We start from the raw sequence: 21,506 nt of genomic DNA, 5'->3' as shown, positions 1-21,506 counted from the left end.
AAAATTTAATGCGGAATTAGTTTTGATTTATTTATCAGTTTATTTAACAAATGATATGAGCAACTCCTATAGATGTACTTAAGCATACGGGGGCTTATCTGGTTTACCTAATACCGATTTTACGATTTTAGTTTGATTTGGCGGTTTGCTACTTATGTAATAAAAATAAGTCGTATTATTAGATCTAATTTACTGCGCTTCTTAGAGGTTTCAGACGGCACGCTTATGCGTTATTATCTATTATTAATGGCATTTGCAGTAAATCTTCTTGAAATGTTTTATAGCCTCAGAAAATATAAAACAACTCAGAGCTTCGGGGAGGTATTTCCATGAAAGTAATGAGTTTCTGTTGACTACTGGTTATTCCAAAACCTTTCGAATGACGCAAGAAATCTAAATACTTACTGGCCAGTTTTTAACTGCTTTTGAGGATAATTTGAAAACGCATTATGCGAAATTTGAAGACAAAAAATTTGAAATCAATAACTATTAGTTCTTAATCGGTGCTGTTTCTAGCTAATCGATTTCTAATCGAGGTGATAGTACGTGTTAAAGGAATTTAGAATTTTTGACTCCACTCAGAAAAAGCGAAGAAAGAACGTGGATATTTTAGAAATTTAAGCGAATACATTTTATGTGTGTAGAGCGATATTTTTATAAGCGAAAGCTAATGGCTGATAATGAAAGTAAAAGAGAGTATCCAGGAAATCATCTAATTTTACACCGCACTAATGCGGAAACTTAATTTTATTTATTGTATTATTATATGATAAAAATATTTTCGGTTATTATTAAACCTCTCAAATTACGCAATATCTTGGCAACAAAGTTCGCCAGCCCGACCCAAACTGGTTAAAACTAGTAGCGGCAATTTGCGCCAGTGTTAACACACTCTAAACGTTATTAATTAGTTCAATATTTTCCCATATTGTGCTATTAAAAACGTTCACAGACCGTTCATTGAACAGGTATAATTTAATGAAAAATAGCAATAAAAAAAGCCTTTTAACCGTATATGACAAAGGCGCCCTTGGACCTACTAAAATAAACAAATGCGCCATTGCACCTTAGTAGGCCTGGGAACAAATGCTTTGTTTCATGGACAAAAAGCGCCACCGGACTTCAGCGTTGCTACGGATACTTCCGCGAAGTGGCAACAAATAACTTTTTGAATATTGTTGCATTTGATGTTAGTTTTTATTTATTTATTTTTTATTATTTACCAAAATTTTATACGGCGGCCATAAGAAATAGCAAAGCTGGATGTAACTGCTCGAAATCTAGGAGCCCTAGAGAAATTCTGAGGCCGCCACTCGATTGGCAGTTGTCGATGACACAGAACTGCCAAACTTCGTGGAATTCCACCGCTGTCAGTTTTCTGCTCACATTCCGAGTGATTGTGATTCTTGCACAGATTTTTAATTTTCGGAACGTTTCCTCGAACGGACCCAAAATTGCGCATCTTTCTCCCAGTTCGAGCCACTTGGCATCTCCTACCGTTTCCCCAATCCCCATGGAGCTCACTTTAATTAGGACACCCCGTATACAGCTTCAGTATTCAGTAGCCTCAAGCGGGCTTCCGCACGATCAAACCCCAGTCCGGTTTTCACATGGCGTGTCCCTAATGTGAGTTGCCCCTGGCGGGGCTCCGAGTTCGGCTCTGACTTGGCCCCACTTAAGGGCGACTTTAATTTGCATTTCTCCTCAACCCGACGTTAGCTCCTTGCGTCAGATGCGCATCGTAGAAATTCCCTTAAAATGTTTTTTAAAAATGGTAAACACGAACTTTCGACCCTGACGAACGTTCTCCTGTCGATGTGGCGCCAAAAACACGCAAACAGGCGTTACACAGCGATCCAGAAAGCTCAAAGTCCAGTTCGAAGGTGATTAATTCCCCCATCCGCTCTTTCTGGATCCCATTCAAAACACCTTTTTTTACACCTAAAAAGCTGCATATGTAGGCTATGTTCCCGAAATATCTCTGGATAGAATTCCAGAGAATTGTCCACGCAGCGGGCACTTGTCTGCTGCATGATGCGAACACGTAGCGCGGTAGAAGGTACTCGAGGAATTAAAGTAGAATTCTGTGAAATGATGGAATTCAGGGGAATGGTACTCGAGTTATCGAGTGGTTCGAGTCGCAACGGAAATCCAAGGGTCAATATGGGTTTTACGGCGCTTTGCGATGATTAATAAGAAATAAAATCGCGCTACTTTCAGAATTTTCCTAAAGATATCTGCAAAGTTGATGTAATCCTTCAGCAAATATTATTTATTTATTCGGTTTTTTCGTGTTGACTGATGTATAGCACACAATGTGGTCGGTATCACGGTTTCCAGGCATGGTACGGGTGTTTCATTGGGCGAAATAACAATAAACCGATTAGCAAAGCACACGATTGTCTTATGGCACGTTAAATGTGCGATTGCCTGTGCCTGGTTCTTGGTTCTTGCCCTTATTGCTTGGTGTCCACAATTCCTCTCTCTACCCGTTCCATTTCTTCCCCATTGAATCACGCATGATTCAGTGAAGCAGCATCATCGACACCATTTCTGCACAATACACACTGATTATCACTATAAAGAGATCTATCACCTTAGCGCAAATTCGATTTTTACCGCTTTTGTCTCGCTTTCCCAGTACCCCACGAGTCAGTCCATTGAGTGAGTAGGTACCACCGGCACGGTGCGTGATACCTTTGAAACGGTCACGTACGAACCAAATGATTTCTCCATCATTCTGTCCTTCACACCATCCCCAAGTGAGATAACGTCGAGTTTAAGATCAGTAATTAAAGCATTTAGTGAACTTCATCGGATCACGGTGTGCATTAGGCATGATCCCAGCTGAAAACTAAATTTAGATTTTTATGTTCATCTATCTATCTTGGGTTGTGTATATCTAACAGTGACTGCACGAAGCGACCCGCGAGAGTGATCAGTGGATGATAGTTTTATTGGTAGATTCATGATTTTCCTAGCTTGGGACTATTGATCATCATGCCGGTCCATTGGGTAGACGATTTGGCAGGTACGTTCGTGATCAAGGAAAATATTTGCATAACATGTGTGGATGAGCGTGTTTGGCTGAACTGTATGTTTTCATTTGCGGTAGGTTCCAAATTATGTGTATTTTCACACATTTGCCCGATATTTAACTTTCAACATGATCATGTCGTAAATAGGCGCAATAAGGTGAGTAAACATTTTAGTCTAATTTGGAAACATGTTGTCCTCAAGGCTGTACTTGAGATTTTAGAATTGAATGGCTGTTTTATTGCGCTTGTTTTTGAACAGATCAAATATGGTTTTGAAATCGTCTTCACCGCAGTTTCGATTCTTTTAAAAAATCATCGAGAAAGCTCTGCTCGCATGAAAATTCTTATTCTCTCTACGGTTTTCCAATCGCGTCTAAAATCAATCGATTTAAAAGCCCTTCGTAAGGATATCTCCTAATCCCTTGATGCATTTCGTGGTTCGTTAGATGGTTTCCCATTGACCGGTGAAATCGTATCCACATCCAATAATAGCGAACCCCCCCAAAAAATCTGGCAAAGAATGTCGAGAAACCAAACATGGTTATTTCGCAGAGGAAGAAAAAACGGAACGATCTGAAGAATTTTTAACATGGAGAGAGCGAAGACAGTTGTTCGAGATCAGATGAGTTCAAGATATCTAGTATAATCTACAGGGTGTCTCGAAATTAACTAGTAATAATTTAAGGACCAATTCTACGGCTAAAAATATTAAGAGGAGTTTCTATATACATAGGGCGGTAAATGGACTTTAAAGGCGATACAGCCCTTTCAAGGGCCCCCCCTGAAGATAGTTTTTCCCCAATATCATCGAAACGGTTTGAGATACACTAAAAAAATTTTGTACGTTTACCAAACATTTTATGTCAAATCTAATCGAAATTTGAAACAAAATCTCAGAAGTATATTATACAGAGTCGCCTTAGGGTATTTTTGGCCCCAACTTTTTTGCAAAATCACGTACTCCGGAAGAAAGGGCGTTATTGTCGCTACACAATAGCACTACATAGCAAACATTGGCGTCAAACGAAAATACAAATAAAAATAAAAAGCACGTGATTTTGCTTTTGAAAATGTACGTAAACAACAAGAATTATGGTATATACTGTAACAAGTAATGTCCATTTTATTCAAAAATGGTACATTTTATCGACGCCAATTAAGAGTACCTTTTTCATGCAAAAAAGTCCATATTTTCAACTATTATAGTCAAATCATAAAAACAATTGCAAGCAAAAAAGTTGGGACCAAAAATACCCTAAGCCGACCCTGTATAATACACTTCTGAGGTTTTGTTGCAAATTTCGTTTAGATTTGACGTAAAATGTTTGGTAAACGTACAACATTTTTTTACTGTATCTTAAGCCGTTTCGATAATATTGGGGAAAAATCATCTTCAGGAGCGGCCCTTGAAAGGGCTGTACCACCCTTAGTGCCCATTTGTCGCCCTATATTTATAGGAACTTTTCTTAATATTATTCATCGTAGAATTGCTCCTTAAATTATTGGCACTTAACTTCGGGACGCCCTGCATACACAGGGTGTAACATATCATCATGGAGATATGTCCGGGAGCGATAGTACTCCGCAAAGTAATAAAAAGTGCTAATAAGCCCATGGTCAATAATCCATCTTTTTCGACGTACAGGATAATTTTTTCCCTTACTTTCTTTACATTATTAATTTGTATCGATAGATATTTTTGCAAATTCCGCGGAAACGATGAAATATACGAGAATACTGCAAGAGACCAAAAAGATAGAGAATTGAAAAAACTTAAATTTGCTATCAGAAGTCATACAGGGAGTTTCAAAAAAAGATACAAAATAGAAAATAGTACATAATCCAAAAAATTGTAACACCCTGTATATGACTACTGACAATTCTATCAATTTTAAATTATTTTGCAGAGTTGAGGAGAGTGGGGTAAAGATGAATTCAATTTGACAGCTAAAGGGCTAGACTAAAGATGGAGGCATGATTTCTGTAGAGTTTCCTTCATTGCCGACACTGACGGATCAAATTTCAAATTTCTGTGCCGCTGTTTGTAAAAGTTACGAGCTGATTTATGTTAATTAAATTGCGCTTATAAAACTTTAATAGCATCAATCATGTGGGTGCGTGTATAATCCGTGTTAGAAATTTAATAAGATAAGTTAATCCAAAGGTAAAATACAATACCAAACGGGATTATGATATTTGTTTTCCACTAAAGCCTCCGCTTATTAGTCGAAACGTTTGAAAATGGACAAAATGTGATTGCGGGGCAAAGATAGTAGCCATTGTGATCAGTGCACATTCAATGGAGTCACTAAGATAGGAACAGTTGTGGAAGAAGAAAAATGATTGAAAGTACTGAAAATGCAGAATGTTACGAGCCAGTAGGAATGGGTTCCAGTTAAAACCTCATTTTCTAAAAAAGTTACATGAATATGTTTCAATGATTCAAAATTACAAAAAATACGTTTTTCTTTACCGTTTCTTTCATCTGCAGAATTAAAAAATGTTTACTCTCTTTACTCGACTAGCGGGAGTAAAGAGAGTAAAACAAGTTTCTTTATTTTTTCGACAATAGCTCCGCAGCATTTTGAGTTACAGCAAAATGGTCCATAACGAAATTGTAGCTAAACGATCAAGCAGTTATTTTGGCTTTTTGATAACTCTTCAAAGCTCACTGAAGTCGGAAATATCTTACTATATATTGTTTTAGTCCCACTCTCCTTTACTATCGCCCGCTGAAATCTCCGTAACATGTTACACACTGTATAGACCGATTTTCTAAGATCCAAAAAAACTATTTTCGAGGAAGACTATAAAAAGGGTTTTCGAAAAAACGCAATTTATGACGAAACCATTCGAGTACCTGGGACGTATATTCATCCTGAAGAAAATGAAGAAATGCGTTTTACAATGGTGATGTCGGCATTCGCATTCCTGATATTCGTGTAAATCAAGGGGATTCAGATAACCCATGTACCTTCCCTTTTTGGGAACCTCTTGGGAATTGCCCAGCAACGTTTCAATTATCTTATCTACTGCTTATGTTCATACGATTTCTGAATTGTAATTGTGAAACAGCATCCTTAGTGCACGTGCTGATCAGCCACACAATCCAGTTACTACCTTGTGTCTAAAACCTTTGCAAAACACACTCCATTGTTGATTTGGATACATGAAACGTTGCGACTTTTCATTTTGTATTTTTATGATATCAAAAATAGATATCCCCACTCGTGGTTAATGAGAGAGGAAATGCCCGTGTAATATTTAGGTGAGAATTCGTGTTTGTCAATGTTAGTTTTCTGAAAATACTCAAAACAACTAGAACTCTCATTTCGTGTAATGGAGTGTGGTCTCAGTGGTACTAGTGATTGATAGTGAATCGATAAGATTTTTCCCGTTCCGGTTAACCAAAATGGCCCCTTCCCTGTTCCTGAAGACGGTCTTTGACGATGTAGTTTTGGATTTCGGTGAGTCACCCAGTTGCGGTTTTGTCCAGAGATTTAACTCAAAAGAAATCCCTTATCTCAGATGTCCAGAGTTCAAGATGGATGCTGCTGTATCTTTATTTATATTTGTTTGTGTACTGCAATATTTATGTAGAAAAAACTGAGGGTCCGAATCGAAAATATGATTAATTTCCTCAAAGGCAATGACCTTATAATGAGATTAAAAAATGTTGTTAATTAAAATATACGATGGTTCTTGAGACTTGAGACACTTAATTGCGGAGGTCTTTGGCCTAATGTGATCTTATCTTCTCAAAGAAAGTGCGGCATTAAGCCGGATTTTTTCCGATTATTTATGAGTTTTATGGACTTTGCATTATTCACTGGAACGTACAGAACGCAAACCATCAAGCGCAAAGGTCTACTCTTTGCTCTTATTCGATAATGGAAGGCGTCGAGCGTCCACTGACGCTCGCAGCGATCAGACAAAAAAGTCTCATTTCCCTTCTTCTTTTTGGTTCACACTTCAAACCGGATCATGCTTATCCAGTTGTTTCGGGGCCAAAAAATGCGACTAAGGTCAGCTCAATTGACGTCAGTCAGAATCTCGAAATCAGTAGACCACCAGGAGCCGGCGTGATTTTCAGCTGTTGTTCAAATGTGAACGGATTCCTTGTGGTTATTTGTATTGCCAAGCCAGACAGTTTGAAGATTTTCGGAATGTTGTTGTTCCCGAGTGCTTCCTGAGGCTGGAGATTTTCATCTGTTGATATAGAGACAGGGCACCACTGTGCTCCGCGAGGTGTCTCACTATCTTGTTGGTAAACCATTGCCCCCACATTCATAAAAATAACACTACAAAAGTTAATTAACACACTATAAATAATTAATTTGAATTTTGGACTACGTCCAATCACTGTGTGAATGAACAGTGGCAACACAACTTATCCAATCAAGAAATATTTGCAGGACGAGCCACAAACAGAGTGGGTTAATAAGATGTTTCACCCTGTCGATTGTTGTACTTCTGATAGTGAATCAAAACATATTGACCAAAGCCATTTACCAGAGCATTGATAACTTTGCTGACCCTAAGAAAGTCGACTTTGTCCATTAAAGAAGCGGTCGATGGTGTTGTTTACCCAGTATTACGTTAAATATTGTGCAGACAGTACCTATATAGATTTTTTCGTGGAAAAAAAATCAAAGTAGTGAACCTCGTGTAGTTATGAGTCTTTAGCCGGACTTAGCATCTTTGTCTGAAACCTCTTTAAATAGCAACAATGAAAACGAAACACTCAATTAGGGTTACTTCCGCAGATGTGGTCTCCTCCACGGGGAGTATGATCGTTATCTCCAACAGACTGCCATTTGTACTCCAAAGGAAGAAGGACGGAACACTTGTGAGGAAAGCTAGGTAAGTCATAGTAATAATATGCGCACGGCCTTGCCGTTTTACTAATGGTTAGTGTAGACTTACAAATCCCAATTGAAAACTTTCCTTTTTTATCTACCTGCAAAAGGGAGCATTCGAATGCATCCTACAGTACCAGTACCGATTCTTCTTAAAATTTGAAGAGGTATTTTAGTGGAAAAATAGTCTGCATTAGAAGTAGACAAGTCCAGGGTTTACCTCGAAACTCAAGTGCGGCTGCAGGGAATTCAGATGCAAAATTTTATCTCTAATCATTTTTAAGTCCAGATTCTCACATTATTGTTAGTCTCAAACACATGAATTTGTCTGCGTAAACTCTCATTTCCAACCACTGTACTAAATACATGAAATAACATTCAGGCCCACCTATCATGCTGTCTTTGTTTATTACGTGAGGTTAAATGAAATCTGCTTGCTTCGCTGTACCCTAAGGCGAAAAGTAGGCTTTGATTACAGATGCTCGTGCGTTATATTTTCTATCCTCTGTTAAGTGTATGAATTAAAAGAGGATGTTAAATGCTACGCAGGCATTTACCGTCTACTTTGAGTCATAGGTTGATATGAAGACTGGTAGTAATTCACGAGTTAAAGGGACAAAATTATGTTTGTTTAGAGTTTCATGTTCATGTTGATTTTTACGTTTTCGGAAATAGTAGATACTAGTAGTATTAGTATTCTACGATTACTGATTCAATTCTGAAATAAATTAAGATGTGGAAAAGGGAAATTTCACTGAGAAAATTAGCGAGTAGCCTTACCTGCATATAGACGGAATAAAATGGGCAATAAACGACGGATAATCTATTCTATTCTAGTACAGAATTCGCTGAAGGATCTAACTAGTGAAAACGGTTTTCGGAATAGAATTAAATTAAAACTCGAGTTTGAGCTAAAGCATACAACTGGGCCTAAAGAATGTGTCCTTCAAAATTTCCCATATAAAACATATTTGTACCACTGAAACATTAAGTGACAATTTGTCTGAGAGTAAAGTATTTCACTTAAACGGGAAATTTCAAAGGCTATCTTAGTTTAACTTTAGGGGAAATACAAAAATACAAGAGAGGTAAAAAAAGAAGTAGAAGTACAAGCAAATTTAATAAATACATAACATGCAAAAAGTCGCTTCCAAAATAAAAGCCACCTCTTGAGTATTTAACAGAAATTCCTGACCATTTCTTGTAGTGGAATTATTGGACTTGTTCTTCCTCCTTAAAACGTTTACAACATTGGAACATTGGAATATATTTACTAGCTCTCCAAAACCTAATTTTACTCTTAATTGACACTAACAGAATGTTGCTCTGTCTAGGGCTAAATTATAGGGCCAAATTATTCATATGCTGTTAACTTTAACATGAAGCTGGTTTCCATAGTAACCAAGAAGACGATCAATATTTCACCATCTCTATGGCAATTAGCTCGCAGTTAGTTAGTTGAGAGCATATTCATAACTTGGCACTTAGGGCCACTATGTCAATATAGTGGCAACATTACCTGGAAGAAAATGTTCTGTCTTAGTTTCAACGAGTCCATCCTCTTAGTACGATCGGTTGTCTCATGTTGGATTAGCTTACAGTTGAAGTTCACAGCACATTAAATTTTGCACTTATGTAGAATTATCTGAACAAGGGCCCAATTATTATAGTGCTCTACATCACAATCTCCAAAAGAGACAATTGGTTCGTACTACGAGGAGCAATTTTTCTATACAAAACGTAGTAAATTTTACACACGGAGCATTCCTCAGTGTTATTTGTTCAGTATCAAATCACAATATATTCTAAACAATATAGTCGATAAGTACCATGAAAATTTACACAATAACATCAGAAACACATAGTGCTCAATAAAGATAACCAAGTAAACATTTACTTGTGTACGTGCTGCTATGTTTACCTTTCCCCCCTTTAATTCATTCTATCTACTTAAAAAACTACCAATTCTTATTGATTGGTCTAATTAGCAGTACCGACTTATCAAACTAGGGCATTTAAATATCCCCGTGTTTTTCGAGATAAAAAAACGTACGCAACGAGTTAAACGCTTCCTTAGAGTACCGTTTTTGAGATATTGCAAATGTCTTGCTACCGCTGAAATGCAGCTCGATGATTCTCAGTTTCCATTGAGAGACAAATTTTTCTGCTAAATTCCAGTGCTGGCGGTCTAGTAACTGCAGTAGCCCCCGTGGTGATTAACGGCAATGGCTTCTGGGTTGGCTGGCCTGGCATCCACCTCGAAAATCCTAATGAACCTATCCCAGAAAGTGACCCGGACGATATCACCCCCACTGCCGGTCTCAAGTCCGAAAAGGTACTATTGACTTTGCAGTGAGGTTTCCAAACATATTACAAAGTCTGGATCAGGTGATAGCAGTCCAGATGGACCCCGCAGTCTTCGATTCGTATTACAACGGCTGTTGCAACGCAACTTTCTGGCCTCTTTTCCACTCCATGCCAGATCGGGCCAGTTTCAAAGGAGAGCACTGGAAAAACTACGTAACTGCCAATAAAGAGTTCGCAGAGTGCACTCTCAGGGCTCTCAGACAGCTACCTCGCAATACTGCCGATTTACCCTTGGTCTGGGTGCACGACTACCACCTCATGTTAGCTGCCAACTGGATCAGGCAGGTAGGATTTGATAACCTAAATGTTTCCAAATTTTTAATCGGAGAACCACTTGTTAGTACGCAGAGGAAGAAGGAATCGCATGCAAACTGGGCTTCTTCCTACACATTCCATTCCCCCCCTGGGACATCTTCAGGTTGTTCCCTTGGTCGGATGAAATCCTACAGGGTATGCTCGCGTGCGATATGGTCGGGTTCCACATAACAGACTATTGCCTCAACTTCGTGGATTGTTGTCAAAGAAACTTGGGCTGTCGCGTGGACAGGAAGAACCTGCTAGTCGAGCATGGAGGCAGGACTGTCCGGGTGCGACCATTGCCCATTGGAATTCCCTTCGAGCGATTCGTGGAACTGGCAGAGAAGGCGCCTAAAGTGATATCAACAAATCAAAAAATTATCCTAGGAGTAGATAGATTAGACTATACCAAAGGACTAGTACACAGGCTGCTGGCTTTCGAGAAGTTGCTGGAGAAGCATCCAGAGCACTTGGAAAAAGTATCGCTGCTGCAGATTTCGGTACCTTCCAGGACCGACGTGAAGGAGTACCAGGAGTTAAAAGAAGAGATGGACCAGCTAGTTGGAAGGATCAACGGCAGGTTCACTACTCCCAATTGGTCTCCGATCAGATACATCTACGGGAGTTTATCCCAAGACGAACTTGCAGCCTTCTACAGGGACTCAGCAGTTGGCCTAGTCACTCCTCTGAGAGACGGCATGAATCTGGTAGCCAAAGAATTCGTTGCCTGTCAGATCAACATTCCTCCCGGAGTGTTGATCGTTTCCCCCTTTGCAGGAGCTGGAGAAACCATGCATGAAGCACTCATTTGCAATCCCTACGAGATCGATGATGCCTCAGAAGTTATTCATAGGTAAATTCTAGCAGTGTAATGACGTCGACGAATTTTTTCAAAATCTTACGTTTCAGGGCTTTAACAATGCCAGAAGACGAGAGAATTCTAAGAATGAACTACTTACGAAGGAGAGAGAAGTTGAACGACGTGAACTACTGGACCAAAAGTTTCCTAAGTGCCATGGGATCTCTTCAGACTGCTGATGATCATGACGAGGTTGGATCTATTCTTATGCCTGCAGTGACCCTGGATGATTTCGACGAATATCTGGCTAAGTACGTAAGATAATTTGGTACGTTTGAATGATTTTGCCAAATGGGATTTTCAGGTATATCGGGAATACCCTAAAACTAGCCCTACTGCTCGATTACGACGGCACTTTGGCCCCCATAGCTCCACATCCAGATTTGGCCATAATTCCTTCTGAGACCAAAAAAGTGTTGGAGAGGCTTTCCAATTTGTCAGACGTTTATATCGCTATTGTCAGTGGAAGGAACGTGGATAATGTGAAGCAAATGGTAGTAAATCCTTAAGTGTGGACCACTGTACTTTACTACACTTGACCATCTGATCAAAAGATCGTAGAAATTTACCAGAATTTTTATGATCACTCAGGTGGGAATTGATGGTATCACCTATGCGGGTAACCACGGCCTTGAAATCCTGCATCCAGACGGCACCAGATTTGTCCACCCCATGCCCACCGAGTTCCACAATAAGGTCGGAGAACTAATGAGACAACTGCAGGAAACAGTTTGCAGGGACGGTGCATGGGTCGAGAACAAGGGCGCTTTGCTCACATTCCACTTCAGGGAGACTCCACATCATTTAAGGTAAAGCCCTATCTAGCGATCTGAAGACACTTGCAACATTGAAACCCTTTAAGGGCCGAGTTGGAATCTCATGCCAAGAAAATGATCGAAGACGCCGGGTTTACAGTGGGCAAAGCCCATTGTGCCATCGAAGCCAAACCTCCAGTGCAGTGGAATAAGGGCAGGGCTTCCATTTACATTCTGAGGACTGCCTTTGGAGTCGACTGGAGTGAGAGAATCAGGATTATTTATGTGGGGGATGATGCGACTGATGAAGATGCCATGCAGGTAAGACACCATTTCAATGTGTCGCGGTATGAACTAATAAAAGACGATTTGGTGCAGGCTTTGAAAGGTATGGCAGCAACTTTCCGGGTGACTTCCTCGCATATTATCAAGACCTCGGCAGAGCGGCGTTTGCCTTCTACAGATTCAGTACTCACCATGTTGAAATGGGTAGAAAGGCATTTGAGTCGAAGAAAGCCTTCGATCGATTTCAACAACTACAGAAGGAATTCCTTGGCTAAGGCCGCAAGTTCTGCGGTCCAAATCGAGATGTCAATGCAGGTAATTAGACTAACCGTTTAAGTTTGGGATTCTCACGCAGAAGTAGTGCCGCCTCATTGGCACCCACCTGAGCTCTTCACTGTTCCCAACTTTGTTATTTATGATACGATTAGTGTATATGGAAAAATTAATTATTAATAAAGTGTCGCACTTTTGCAGGTGCCTGCAGGAGGTTCAAGTCCCCCGTCTCCCAGGTCCCCTATCAAGTCTTCAAACTCCTTGGCATTACCCACCAATTCGAATAATTCCCATTAGATTTTTAGATTCCTTTTTGTGATCCATTTTTAAACGCTGTCTACAAAGGAATCTTCTGACTTTCAAGACCAGCGTTTTAAAGGGAAATTTTTGGAAATTCCTAATTTATTAATTTATTCGAAAAGTCAAATTTACAGTGGATTCCTTTGCCATGTAAATATGTACCTAGACTTATAACAACCAGATTTTTGTTACCTAAATGAGATTGAGGAGTCCTAGTAGAAGACTTTTTAGTTTGCCTAAACCCAAAATAAGTTCTTCTTAACTCAAGTTCTTCAATTACATAGACTGAAGATTGTGTTAAATGTGCACAAGCCAAGTTCATAACGCAATATATTTATTTTTGTAGGAACTGTACGTTTAGTTTTGTCGAAATATATTATATTATATACTCATTACTTTCTCCATTATCCGCAATAACTACCACCATTTGTCAAGAATGTGTGAACACGAAGCTGTGTTATAGTAAGCTATTATCTCATTTATGCATATATCTAAAGTACCTAATTGTCATTATTCCATACTCGCGTAGTAGATTATTGTAGGGAGTCATCTTCTCGTTTTTTTCATATTGACTTGTAATACTTCTTTCGTTTGTAAGTACTTAAGAAAATAAATTATACGTTGTTATTTTTTTGCATTTTTACTGTGTCGTTCAGCTAGAGAATGAGTCAGTTTGGGCCGATTCACTTTTACGATATGACATCCAGATATCACCTAAAACCCTCCGATAAGGAGCCCAGTGTTTAAAATTATATTATTCATTAAAAAATTCATAAGATGAATATCTTAGTGAATATATTTTTCCTCCAACCAGCGAACGGTAAAGGTGCCTTTAATGCTTAAATTAACAAGGTGTGCGGTAAAGTGTCTCCTTTATTTAATTTAGTAAACGACCATGGGGGGTTATTTGAGGAGAAGAGAATTTTGTCAAATTTTCTCTTGCGACGCCTCTGTCCTGTCATTCGTTGCGCAAGTGCCGGATTCGAGAACAAAATACACATTTTAGAAATTTCTCCAGTCGTGTGCGGATAGTTACTGGAAGAAGACGTGTATCGGCGACATTGCAGGTTGGAGAAAATGGCAGTTAATGGTAAAAATTCTCAGTTGTTGTTTGCATCGAAGGTGGTAATAATTGTAATGAAATTGCTAATAGAATGTGGGGCTCAGTGCCATAAGGTTTTCGATAATTACGAGGAGAGTTTAAAGGAGTAAGTAACTTTCTAATTAATTTTGCTTCACCTTAATGTCCAGAAGCAATAGTAGCAGTGTAGAATCATGAAAATTCAGTTTTTGAGTTGAAGAGAATATAGACTAAAATGGTCTGAAGTGATGTAGGAGAATCCTCTTGCATTATTTCAGTTTGCTGTTTGTTAACAAACTCCTCCTTCCTTTTTAAGGTACTTAAACGAGGCTCACAAAGTGGCTCTACTATTAGACTATGACGGCACTTTGACCCCCATAGTGGCTCATCCTGATCTTGCAACAATCCCCCCTGAAACCAAGGCTTTATTAGAAGACTTGAGCAAATTACCCAACGTCTTCCTAGCCATCGTTTCAGGGAGAAATCCCGACAATGTTAAGCAAATGGTTATTCTCTCCATGCAATATCCTGGTTCTCTTGTATTTTGATTCTGATTTTAGGTAGGTATAAACAATATAGTATATGCAGGAAACCATGGCCTTCAAGTTATCTACCCCGACGCCACCGAATACGTCCACCAGCTGCCTTCTGAATTCAACGATCAAGTTCGGAGTTTGATAGCAAGCTTGGATAAGTCAGTGGTCAGAGACGGGGCCTGGATTGAAAACAAAGGAGCCTCTTTGACCTTCCATTTCAGGGCGACGCCCGAGGAGAAGCGGCCGGAAATTGAGGCTACTGCGAGGACGATCATAGAAAAAGCAGGGTTTAAAGTCGGCAATGCTCATATGGCCTTAGAAGCAAGGCCTAAGGTTCAATGGAATAAAGGAAGTGTGTCTCTGCTGATTCTCAATCGAGAATTTGGGGAGGAAAAGTGGCAAGGAAACGTGAAGGTTATTTTTGCCGGAGATGATACCACTGATGAAGATGCCATGCAGGTTTGTATCTCTTCGGCTGAATAATGAGAATGATTCAATTAAGGATTATTTAGGCTTTAAAAGGGCGAGCTTTGACATTTAGGATAGCCGCTAATGCGAGTATCCAGACTCATGCAGATAAATTGCTTTCTTCAACAAATTCCGTTGTGCACATTTTGGAGTTGGTGCGGGAAATTGTTGCCTTTAAAAAAGGGTGATTTGCTGAGGTTATTGTTGTTTAGTAATAAGATTAGAAATTTAGGAAAAGGTTAAAACAAAAAGATAAACACTCGAACAAAAATATATTTTCGTACCCTTTCAACTGCTTATTCCTCCTCAACCGTTTTTTTCTAATTGGAACAAGAAAGTCCTTTAAAATAGATAACATGTCGATATTCACATTTCAACAGTTTAATAGCATTATCGAAGGACAACGTTCTCACCAAAATTGTTTGAATGTGGGAACTTCGATTCGCACTACAATTTCATATTTACATTTACTTATTTTTGATTGTTTTTTTTACTAACCACGAAATTGCATAAATTGCCTGTATAAGTGAGAATGCGTTACTAAAAAATACACTGCTTGATCTTCGTATAAAATATATACAATATTTTTATGATTTGAAGGCCTTAGCTACAAAATTTTCACTCGGTTTAAACAAAAATAAATTAGTCAGGTATTGTTAAACACTAACACAATCATTTGAACTTACTCTATAATAAAAAAATCTCACTATAAAATAGAAGTAATTATTGTTCAATAATTACTGCAATTAGTTTGTAATAACAGCATTGGTTCCGAAGGTTTTCATCAGCTTATAGCAATCTTGCAGCTGTTTTTGATCCCCAATTCTTTCCAACGTTTTAGCCGCTTCTACCAACATACCTGCACGCTCTCCAGGAGTGGATAATAATTGTCCTGGCAGATGTTTGCAGGCCATGTAAAGGGCGGCGGCGTGTTGTCTATCGCTTCCCATTTCTTGGTTGTTTTTATCCCCTAAAAACGTTTTTATTTTAACAGATTATACATATTCTATCTAAGTATGCATAGAGAATTTTTTTTTAATCAATGATTTTGGATTGACCGTGTATAAACACGCACTTATATAAATAAGGAAAACTTTTATTTGCTGTTCAGAGGAACCCCCCCAGAAGTTTGGAATTCGGGGCCTTTTTAAGTGTGTTAGAATTTGGTTCATTTCAACTAGATATTAGTTCTATAAATCCACGTATAAAAGGCAGAACCTTGCCTATAAAGAAGTCCAAATATGACATGGATCTACGCTCACCTTTTCCACAAATAATGGACGATTTTCCATGTCGATGACGCAAACTTCGGTCTAAAAGTTGTTGTGTTCTACCCGGAGCAGCTCCAGCCATTAACCTGAGGGTAGCTTCATAGAGGAACACTCTCGATAAAACAAACTGGAAATAAACATTCATATATAGTTTTTACACGATTATAATGACACAGTTTTTTACTGGTAGATGTTGTGCCAGAGTTCTAAGTGAAGCTAAGTCGTTATTGAAGGAGGTCAGATAGGTGGTGCAAGCTGGCGGTTTCGCCCCATTATCCAAACTATCTTCCCAAAGCGACGTTTTAGTCTCTAGAAGCCAATCGCAGACAACTAGCTGGGATAACTGAAATTGAGAAATAAATGCTATTCAAAAAGCGTGTTTTATGCAACAGGAATAGGGAAGTGTTATATTATACCAATTCGATGATATTTCCGACAACATTGATCGCACTGAAGCAACACTGCACTTCAATTTAATATGCAATGCAACTACAATGCACCGACGTTGTCAGAATGGAACAACTCTCGGTTTTTCCTTTGAATTCATTGAGTTGGACTGAGATGCATGAATGAAATACGGAGAAAAATGTGTGATAAAAATGAGATAATTAACGAGCCTGGAAGTGAACCCTGAGAACTATTAATCCTATTACATATAAAGGACACTTGGTGTTTGAGAAAAAAGTGTTTACTTTATGATATGTTTATACTTTTTACTTACCAAAATTAAGCTATCCTCCTTTTTACAACTGCTGTAGGTTAAACTATCCGATAGCAGTTGACTGGCATAATCGCACTGTTTTTGAACCTGTTTAGCAGTAACCGTCAAATTCATGGACAAGTAATTTCGTCTTGCCATATAAGCAGCCACAACAGCTTTCGGCAGCGGATCGTTCAAAGAAGTTAAAGCATCAGGGACATTCTCCAATTTCCTGTAAAGTTTATCTGCCTTATCTTCCTCCTGTAGCAACCAGTAGCAGGCGATTGCCACGAAAGTTCCCCACCATTCAGCTACATAATCTCTGTAGGCTGTGCAGTCAAAGGAAAATCAAGATTTTCGATCATGAGATTTAGCTAATACACTTACAAACACTGCCAGTTTTGAACACAGTTATGGCGTCCAAAGCAGTATTATCGTTCAGTAATTCCAGATACGTAAGAGCGTCGTTCAAATCTGTCTTCTTGTCCTGATTCAACTCACTTTTCTGCCCTGGAGCCACCAACGTCGACAAAGCTTTCTCCAACAGATGTTCATGGTATATCTGAGACAAATTCAATAAGCACGCACTGAACCAAAACAACTAAGTTACTACCTTCATCAACTGAATGAGAGGGTCTACGTTGTCGCCCAACTTAGTAAAAGGCAGCTTCTTGACCTTATACCGCTGGGAAAATTTAAATGACATCATAAACTTGTATCCGTATGGGGTGAAGACCCATTTGAGTCTCAACGGAATGGGATCGCACGAATTGAGCGAGGCCAATTTTGCCAAACCCAAATAATACCTTAAATTTAAATAAAAAACTATCTTGAGATTCTATATTTTTTCACTTACTTAGCAATGATATGAAGGAATCCAGGTAAGCTTGCTTTGACTCTTAAGGCTACGCCAATGTAAATATCGATCATGTCAACAGGCTTAATGCGCCCTTTGGCGGCCTCGGCCAGGTTAAGGGCATTTAATGAGGTTATTAAACCAAACAGATGACAAGCTTCTTCAGGGCCTTGCATTAGTTGCACCTTGTGGAGGTCATTAAAAACCAGGGCAAGCTCTTTGCAGGAGGTTTGGCATTCAAATCGTGTAATCCTAAAGCATTATGTGACTTTAATCTCTATTGGATAAGGGGGTTTCTTAATTTGATATTAGAATAAACATAAAAAGTAACCTCCCCAACAAACGATATAAATAACCAATATTATACGAAAAATAACTTGGTTGGAAATTACAAGAGATTTTGCGATGTTACAAATGCTCTTAAGAGAATTCTTTTTATTTCTAATCCAAGGAGATTTCTAGGTCGTTTGAATATAAATAGGGATACTTGCTTTTTAAATTTTGAATAGACATGTATATATTTTAATTCGCTCTTACCCATCAACAAAAAGTCCCCCAGCATGTCTCGACAAATACCTTCCAATCCACAATCGATGAATAACCTGCCTAAACCATTGCCAAATAAAGCGAAAGAATAACTCTAAGCGACTGGTCGGCAACGTAATCCCGTAAGCTTGAAGGGCACGCAGCAGTTCCTGTTTTGCACCCGCTTTTTCGCCCTAAAAGATCCCAAAACCCTTAACAATTCCATAACTTTAAGTTTCTCACCTCAAGGAGATATATGTCAGCTTGTTTCCGGTGGATCCAATACTTCTCGGCTTGTCTGGACTTTGGGGATATAATAGGGTCACCATAAACGAACATTTTAATAAGGCAGAAGCCAATTGTGAATATATTGAGGAACCACAAGAGAATGGATGAGGGAGAGAATGAGACGGTTTGTTGTTCACTCCCTATAGAAAAAAAATGAATTTCACATTAAATGGTGATAGTATCTTTCAATCAACTTACATCCTAAAATGGTTCGCCCACCTGGGGCACTGCTACTATCAGCTGTAGATATTTTACTCAATGCAAAACCAAAGGGATTGAAGGCGACCATTACAAACATGAACATGCAAAGAGTTAACCTGGAGTTGTCCAGCATTCCTCTGGAAATCGGGACAATCTTGTCCCAAAGAAACCACATGCTTATGGTAATTCTCTCTCGATTTATTACAATTACCTCATCATCACTCTCATCTTTAATGTTTGCATGATACTCAGGGCTCGAAGGAGGTGAATGTTCAGAAGAAATATCAGAGTGTGGGGGTGTGTCTTCTGGTCCATATTTCACTTGGTTGGTAAGGAGATTTTTAAGTGTATTTCGAGAAGTAGCCATTTTAAGGGCCATATTTTCCTCTTTCAAGCTAGAGTTAGAGCGTTGTAGGAACCTAATGTATTCTATTGTCTTGCGAAGTACTGCGGATTTATTCATCTAAAAAGCTACACTTTAGTACCAAAATCTGAGAAAATCACATTATACCATACTTTTGCCTCTTCTCCGGCGACAATATTTTTTAACTCCACAATTTTGTCATTTATACTAGTCCTATATTTCCTTTCAATTGCATTATGGGCGCTTCTTTTGACCTCTTTAACTTTCGGTTCCTTGCCCTGAACAATTCTATTTATTGCCACCTATGATTGTGGTAAAGTTAGTACATAAAGAACAAAATTTCAGAAAGATATTTTCATACCTTGTTGTCTGAATCGACCATTACAGGTATTGCAGTTGTAGTGAGAATTTGAGGTGTGGTCAACAAAGTATGTAAAGAGGATGTAGAGCTAGTTGTATACATAACTGTGGGAGTTGGAACTGCGGACTCAGATGAAATCAATTTAGCCTGTAAGAATTATCAAAGCATGGTTATTTACAGTTCTGCACAGAATTTTACTTTTTGCTTAGTTATTTGGAGGATTGGTAAACAACCACTAGGTTTATTCTGGTTAAAACCACTTAAGCCAAAATTAATTTTAGATACTTTTTTACGAGTTTTAACAATTAACAACCAGTACTAGCCTGATCCTTGTCTTGACTGAAATAAGAAATGTGCCCATATTTCTTTCTTATCAAGGTTTGTTATTCACTACTATAATTTACCTGTAAAACTACAGGGGTAACTTGATCTCCAGATATTTGTCCAATATTTTGTACCACCATTGAAGATGTCTTATTTAACAGTTTAGTGCTTTGCCTCTTCTTACTAGTCCCCTGTGCTTGCTGAACAATTATATGTTGATTTGTCTGAAGCGGCAAAGTAGTGTAAACCAATGGGGAGCTACTTTGAGGCACTGTGGCAGATGAAATCAAAACAGTAGGAGGTGGTTGAGAGTTAGTAAGACTGATATTTTTAATTGGGGCTGTTGTAGGTTTATTTGTAGCACTTGGATAGGATTGATTGTAAGGAGTTTGTGGTGGTTGTATGTTTCGGTAATTTGGGGATAATTGGGGTGAAACTGTGACAAAGGTTGAGTCACTATGATAAGCACTGTCATTGGGAGATAAAGTGTTTGGGTCTAAGAAGGGGCTATTCTGGATACCATCAAGGTCAAAGTCCATGGGAAGTTCGTCCAACTGAGACAGGAGTCCAGCATCTTCAAACAGTTCCGTTTTTAGAATATCTGTAAATAAAAGTATTGAGATGTATATAAAAGTCAAATAACAAAAACAGAATAGCCTGCGCTATTGCATAACTCATTTACTGGTCTCCCTATAGAATCACTTAAGTTATTTGGGTGGGTTAAGGGGTGATTGCCTGCTGTCACAAACTTGCTTGAAAGCTTGCCAAACTAAACAGAAATGGTAACTTAATATAAAAGTATTGAGAACAGACATAATCATGAATCATCTCGCATTTACAGCAATAAAATACCCAAATAATACATTGTTTATATCCTTCATTCTCACCAAAACAAATTGAAAAAAAGAGAGGACCCCATTAAAAAAACTTACCATCTATTACACTAAGGTCGTCTGTCATCATATTGTAGTCCCCGGTGGGGCTGAAGTCACCGAGATTATCGGTCATGTCCCCCCGAAACTGGCTTTTCACTTTTCGAATTCAGGAATTCACACTTTCAAAATAAATTTCTTGTTTTAATCACCACATTTCCCTCAGCGAATCAAACGTCACCTTGAAATCGGATGATTTATGACGTCATGAGAAAAACGTCAAGGGTGGCGATCGTGGCGGTATCTTATTTTGAGTAATCCTAACTAAAGAATTATGAAGTAAAGATTTCTACAAACATCCGGATATAGATTGTCTGCCTGAGATCTAGACATGGGTGTAACATAGAATTGGGCTGTGGATTAGTTAGTTAAATGCAATTTTCATTAATGAATTAGAAAAAAATTTAATTAAGTAATTTTAATTATCTTATTATTTTAATTAAAGAATTAAGACAATGTTTGTAAAATATAGGTTATATTAATTCACTTACATCAGCGAAAAGTTTTACATACTTGTGCATAGTGCTTAAAACTGTAAAAAACCTAACAGTAAAATTAAAATAATT

General features: G+C 38.5%; 3 protein-coding genes across 8 annotated transcripts in view; 2 read left to right on the top strand and 1 right to left on the bottom strand.

The window, feature by feature from the left end:
• Tps1 (Trehalose-6-phosphate synthase 1) overlaps nucleotides 1–13,660 on the top strand; it is a 182,488-nt gene extending 168,828 nt beyond the window's left edge. For 2 of the 4 annotated variants that reach the window (XM_066390872.1, XM_066390871.1), the window contains 10 exons: nucleotides 7,805–7,901; nucleotides 10,076–10,232; nucleotides 10,286–10,549; nucleotides 10,606–11,414; nucleotides 11,471–11,671; nucleotides 11,725–11,914; nucleotides 12,012–12,229; nucleotides 12,283–12,496; nucleotides 12,554–12,775; nucleotides 12,935–13,660. In XM_066390872.1, coding sequence (XP_066246969.1) covers nucleotides 7,805–7,901; nucleotides 10,076–10,232; nucleotides 10,286–10,549; nucleotides 10,606–11,414; nucleotides 11,471–11,671; nucleotides 11,725–11,914; nucleotides 12,012–12,229; nucleotides 12,283–12,496; nucleotides 12,554–12,775; nucleotides 12,935–13,030 — 2,468 coding nt within the window. In that variant the 3' untranslated portion in view covers nucleotides 13,031–13,660. Of the gene's footprint in view, nucleotides 1–2,888; nucleotides 3,032–6,323; nucleotides 6,506–7,804; nucleotides 7,902–10,075; nucleotides 10,233–10,285; nucleotides 10,550–10,605; nucleotides 11,415–11,470; nucleotides 11,672–11,724; nucleotides 11,915–12,011; nucleotides 12,230–12,282; nucleotides 12,497–12,553; nucleotides 12,776–12,934 lie in introns of those variants that run through there. The other 2 variants (XM_066390874.1, XM_066390873.1) reach the window with 2 other exon arrangements.
• Nucleotides 13,661–14,051: 391 nt separating this feature from the next.
• On the top strand, nucleotides 14,052–16,146 carry LOC136409419 (uncharacterized). Of its 2 annotated transcripts, XM_066390902.1 has the most exons (5): nucleotides 14,052–14,123; nucleotides 14,187–14,241; nucleotides 14,431–14,620; nucleotides 14,675–15,109; nucleotides 15,163–16,146. In XM_066390902.1, exons 1-5 carry the CDS (start codon nucleotides 14,111–14,113, stop codon nucleotides 15,304–15,306), a joined length of 837 nt encoding a protein of 278 aa, XP_066246999.1. In that variant the 5' UTR covers nucleotides 14,052–14,110; the 3' UTR covers nucleotides 15,307–16,146. The 2 variants fall into 2 exon arrangements, with proteins under 2 accessions (XP_066246999.1, XP_066246998.1); XM_066390901.1 differs by having other exon boundaries at nucleotides 14,071–14,241.
• SREBP (Sterol regulatory element binding protein) lies at nucleotides 15,378–21,128 on the bottom strand. 2 transcript variants are annotated; one of them, XM_066390860.1, is made up of 15 exons: nucleotides 20,941–21,128; nucleotides 20,089–20,609; nucleotides 19,685–19,831; nucleotides 19,476–19,625; nucleotides 19,171–19,422; nucleotides 18,957–19,113; nucleotides 18,714–18,898; nucleotides 18,483–18,664; nucleotides 17,946–18,197; nucleotides 17,703–17,895; nucleotides 17,477–17,651; nucleotides 17,111–17,418; nucleotides 16,574–16,732; nucleotides 16,381–16,516; nucleotides 15,378–16,088 (listed from the first exon to the last, which is right to left on the bottom strand). In XM_066390860.1, the coding sequence occupies exons 1-15, from the start codon at nucleotides 21,014–21,016 to the stop codon at nucleotides 15,865–15,867; spliced, it is 3,117 nt and encodes a 1,038-aa protein (XP_066246957.1). In that variant the 5' UTR covers nucleotides 21,017–21,128; the 3' UTR covers nucleotides 15,378–15,864. The 2 variants fall into 2 exon arrangements, with proteins under 2 accessions (XP_066246957.1, XP_066246958.1); XM_066390861.1 differs by lacking the exon at nucleotides 19,685–19,831.
• Nucleotides 21,129–21,506: the final 378 nt, after the last annotated feature.

The sequence above is a fragment of the Euwallacea similis genome, chromosome 6 (genome assembly GCF_039881205.1).
Source record: "Euwallacea similis isolate ESF13 chromosome 6, ESF131.1, whole genome shotgun sequence".
Classification (NCBI taxonomy): Eukaryota; Metazoa; Arthropoda; class Insecta; order Coleoptera; family Curculionidae; genus Euwallacea; species Euwallacea similis.
Note: the sequence above shows the minus strand (reverse complement) of the source record. Positions and strands in the feature narration are given on the sequence as shown.

Bases quoted from the DNA above. Each gene is read 5' to 3' on its own strand.
- SREBP (XM_066390860.1), bottom strand. From the start codon at position 21,016: ATGACCGATAATCTCGGTGACTTCAGCCCCACCGGGGACTACAATATG. The intron at 19,832-20,088 runs GTAAATTATAGT...TAATTCTTACAG, and splicing joins TTACCCCTGTAGTTTTACAG to GCTAAATTGATTTCATCTGA. The intron at 17,652-17,702 runs GTAGTAACTTAG...AATTTGTCTCAG, and splicing joins CTCTCATTCAGTTGATGAAG to ATATACCATGAACATCTGTT.
- LOC136409419 (XM_066390901.1), top strand. From the start codon at position 14,111: ATGGCAGTTAATGGTAAAAATTCTCAGTTGTTGTTTGCATCGAAGGTG. The intron at 14,242-14,430 runs GTAAGTAACTTT...TTCCTTTTTAAG, and splicing joins TACGAGGAGAGTTTAAAGGA to GTACTTAAACGAGGCTCACA. The intron at 14,621-14,674 runs GTTATTCTCTCC...TTCTGATTTTAG, and splicing joins CCGACAATGTTAAGCAAATG to GTAGGTATAAACAATATAGT.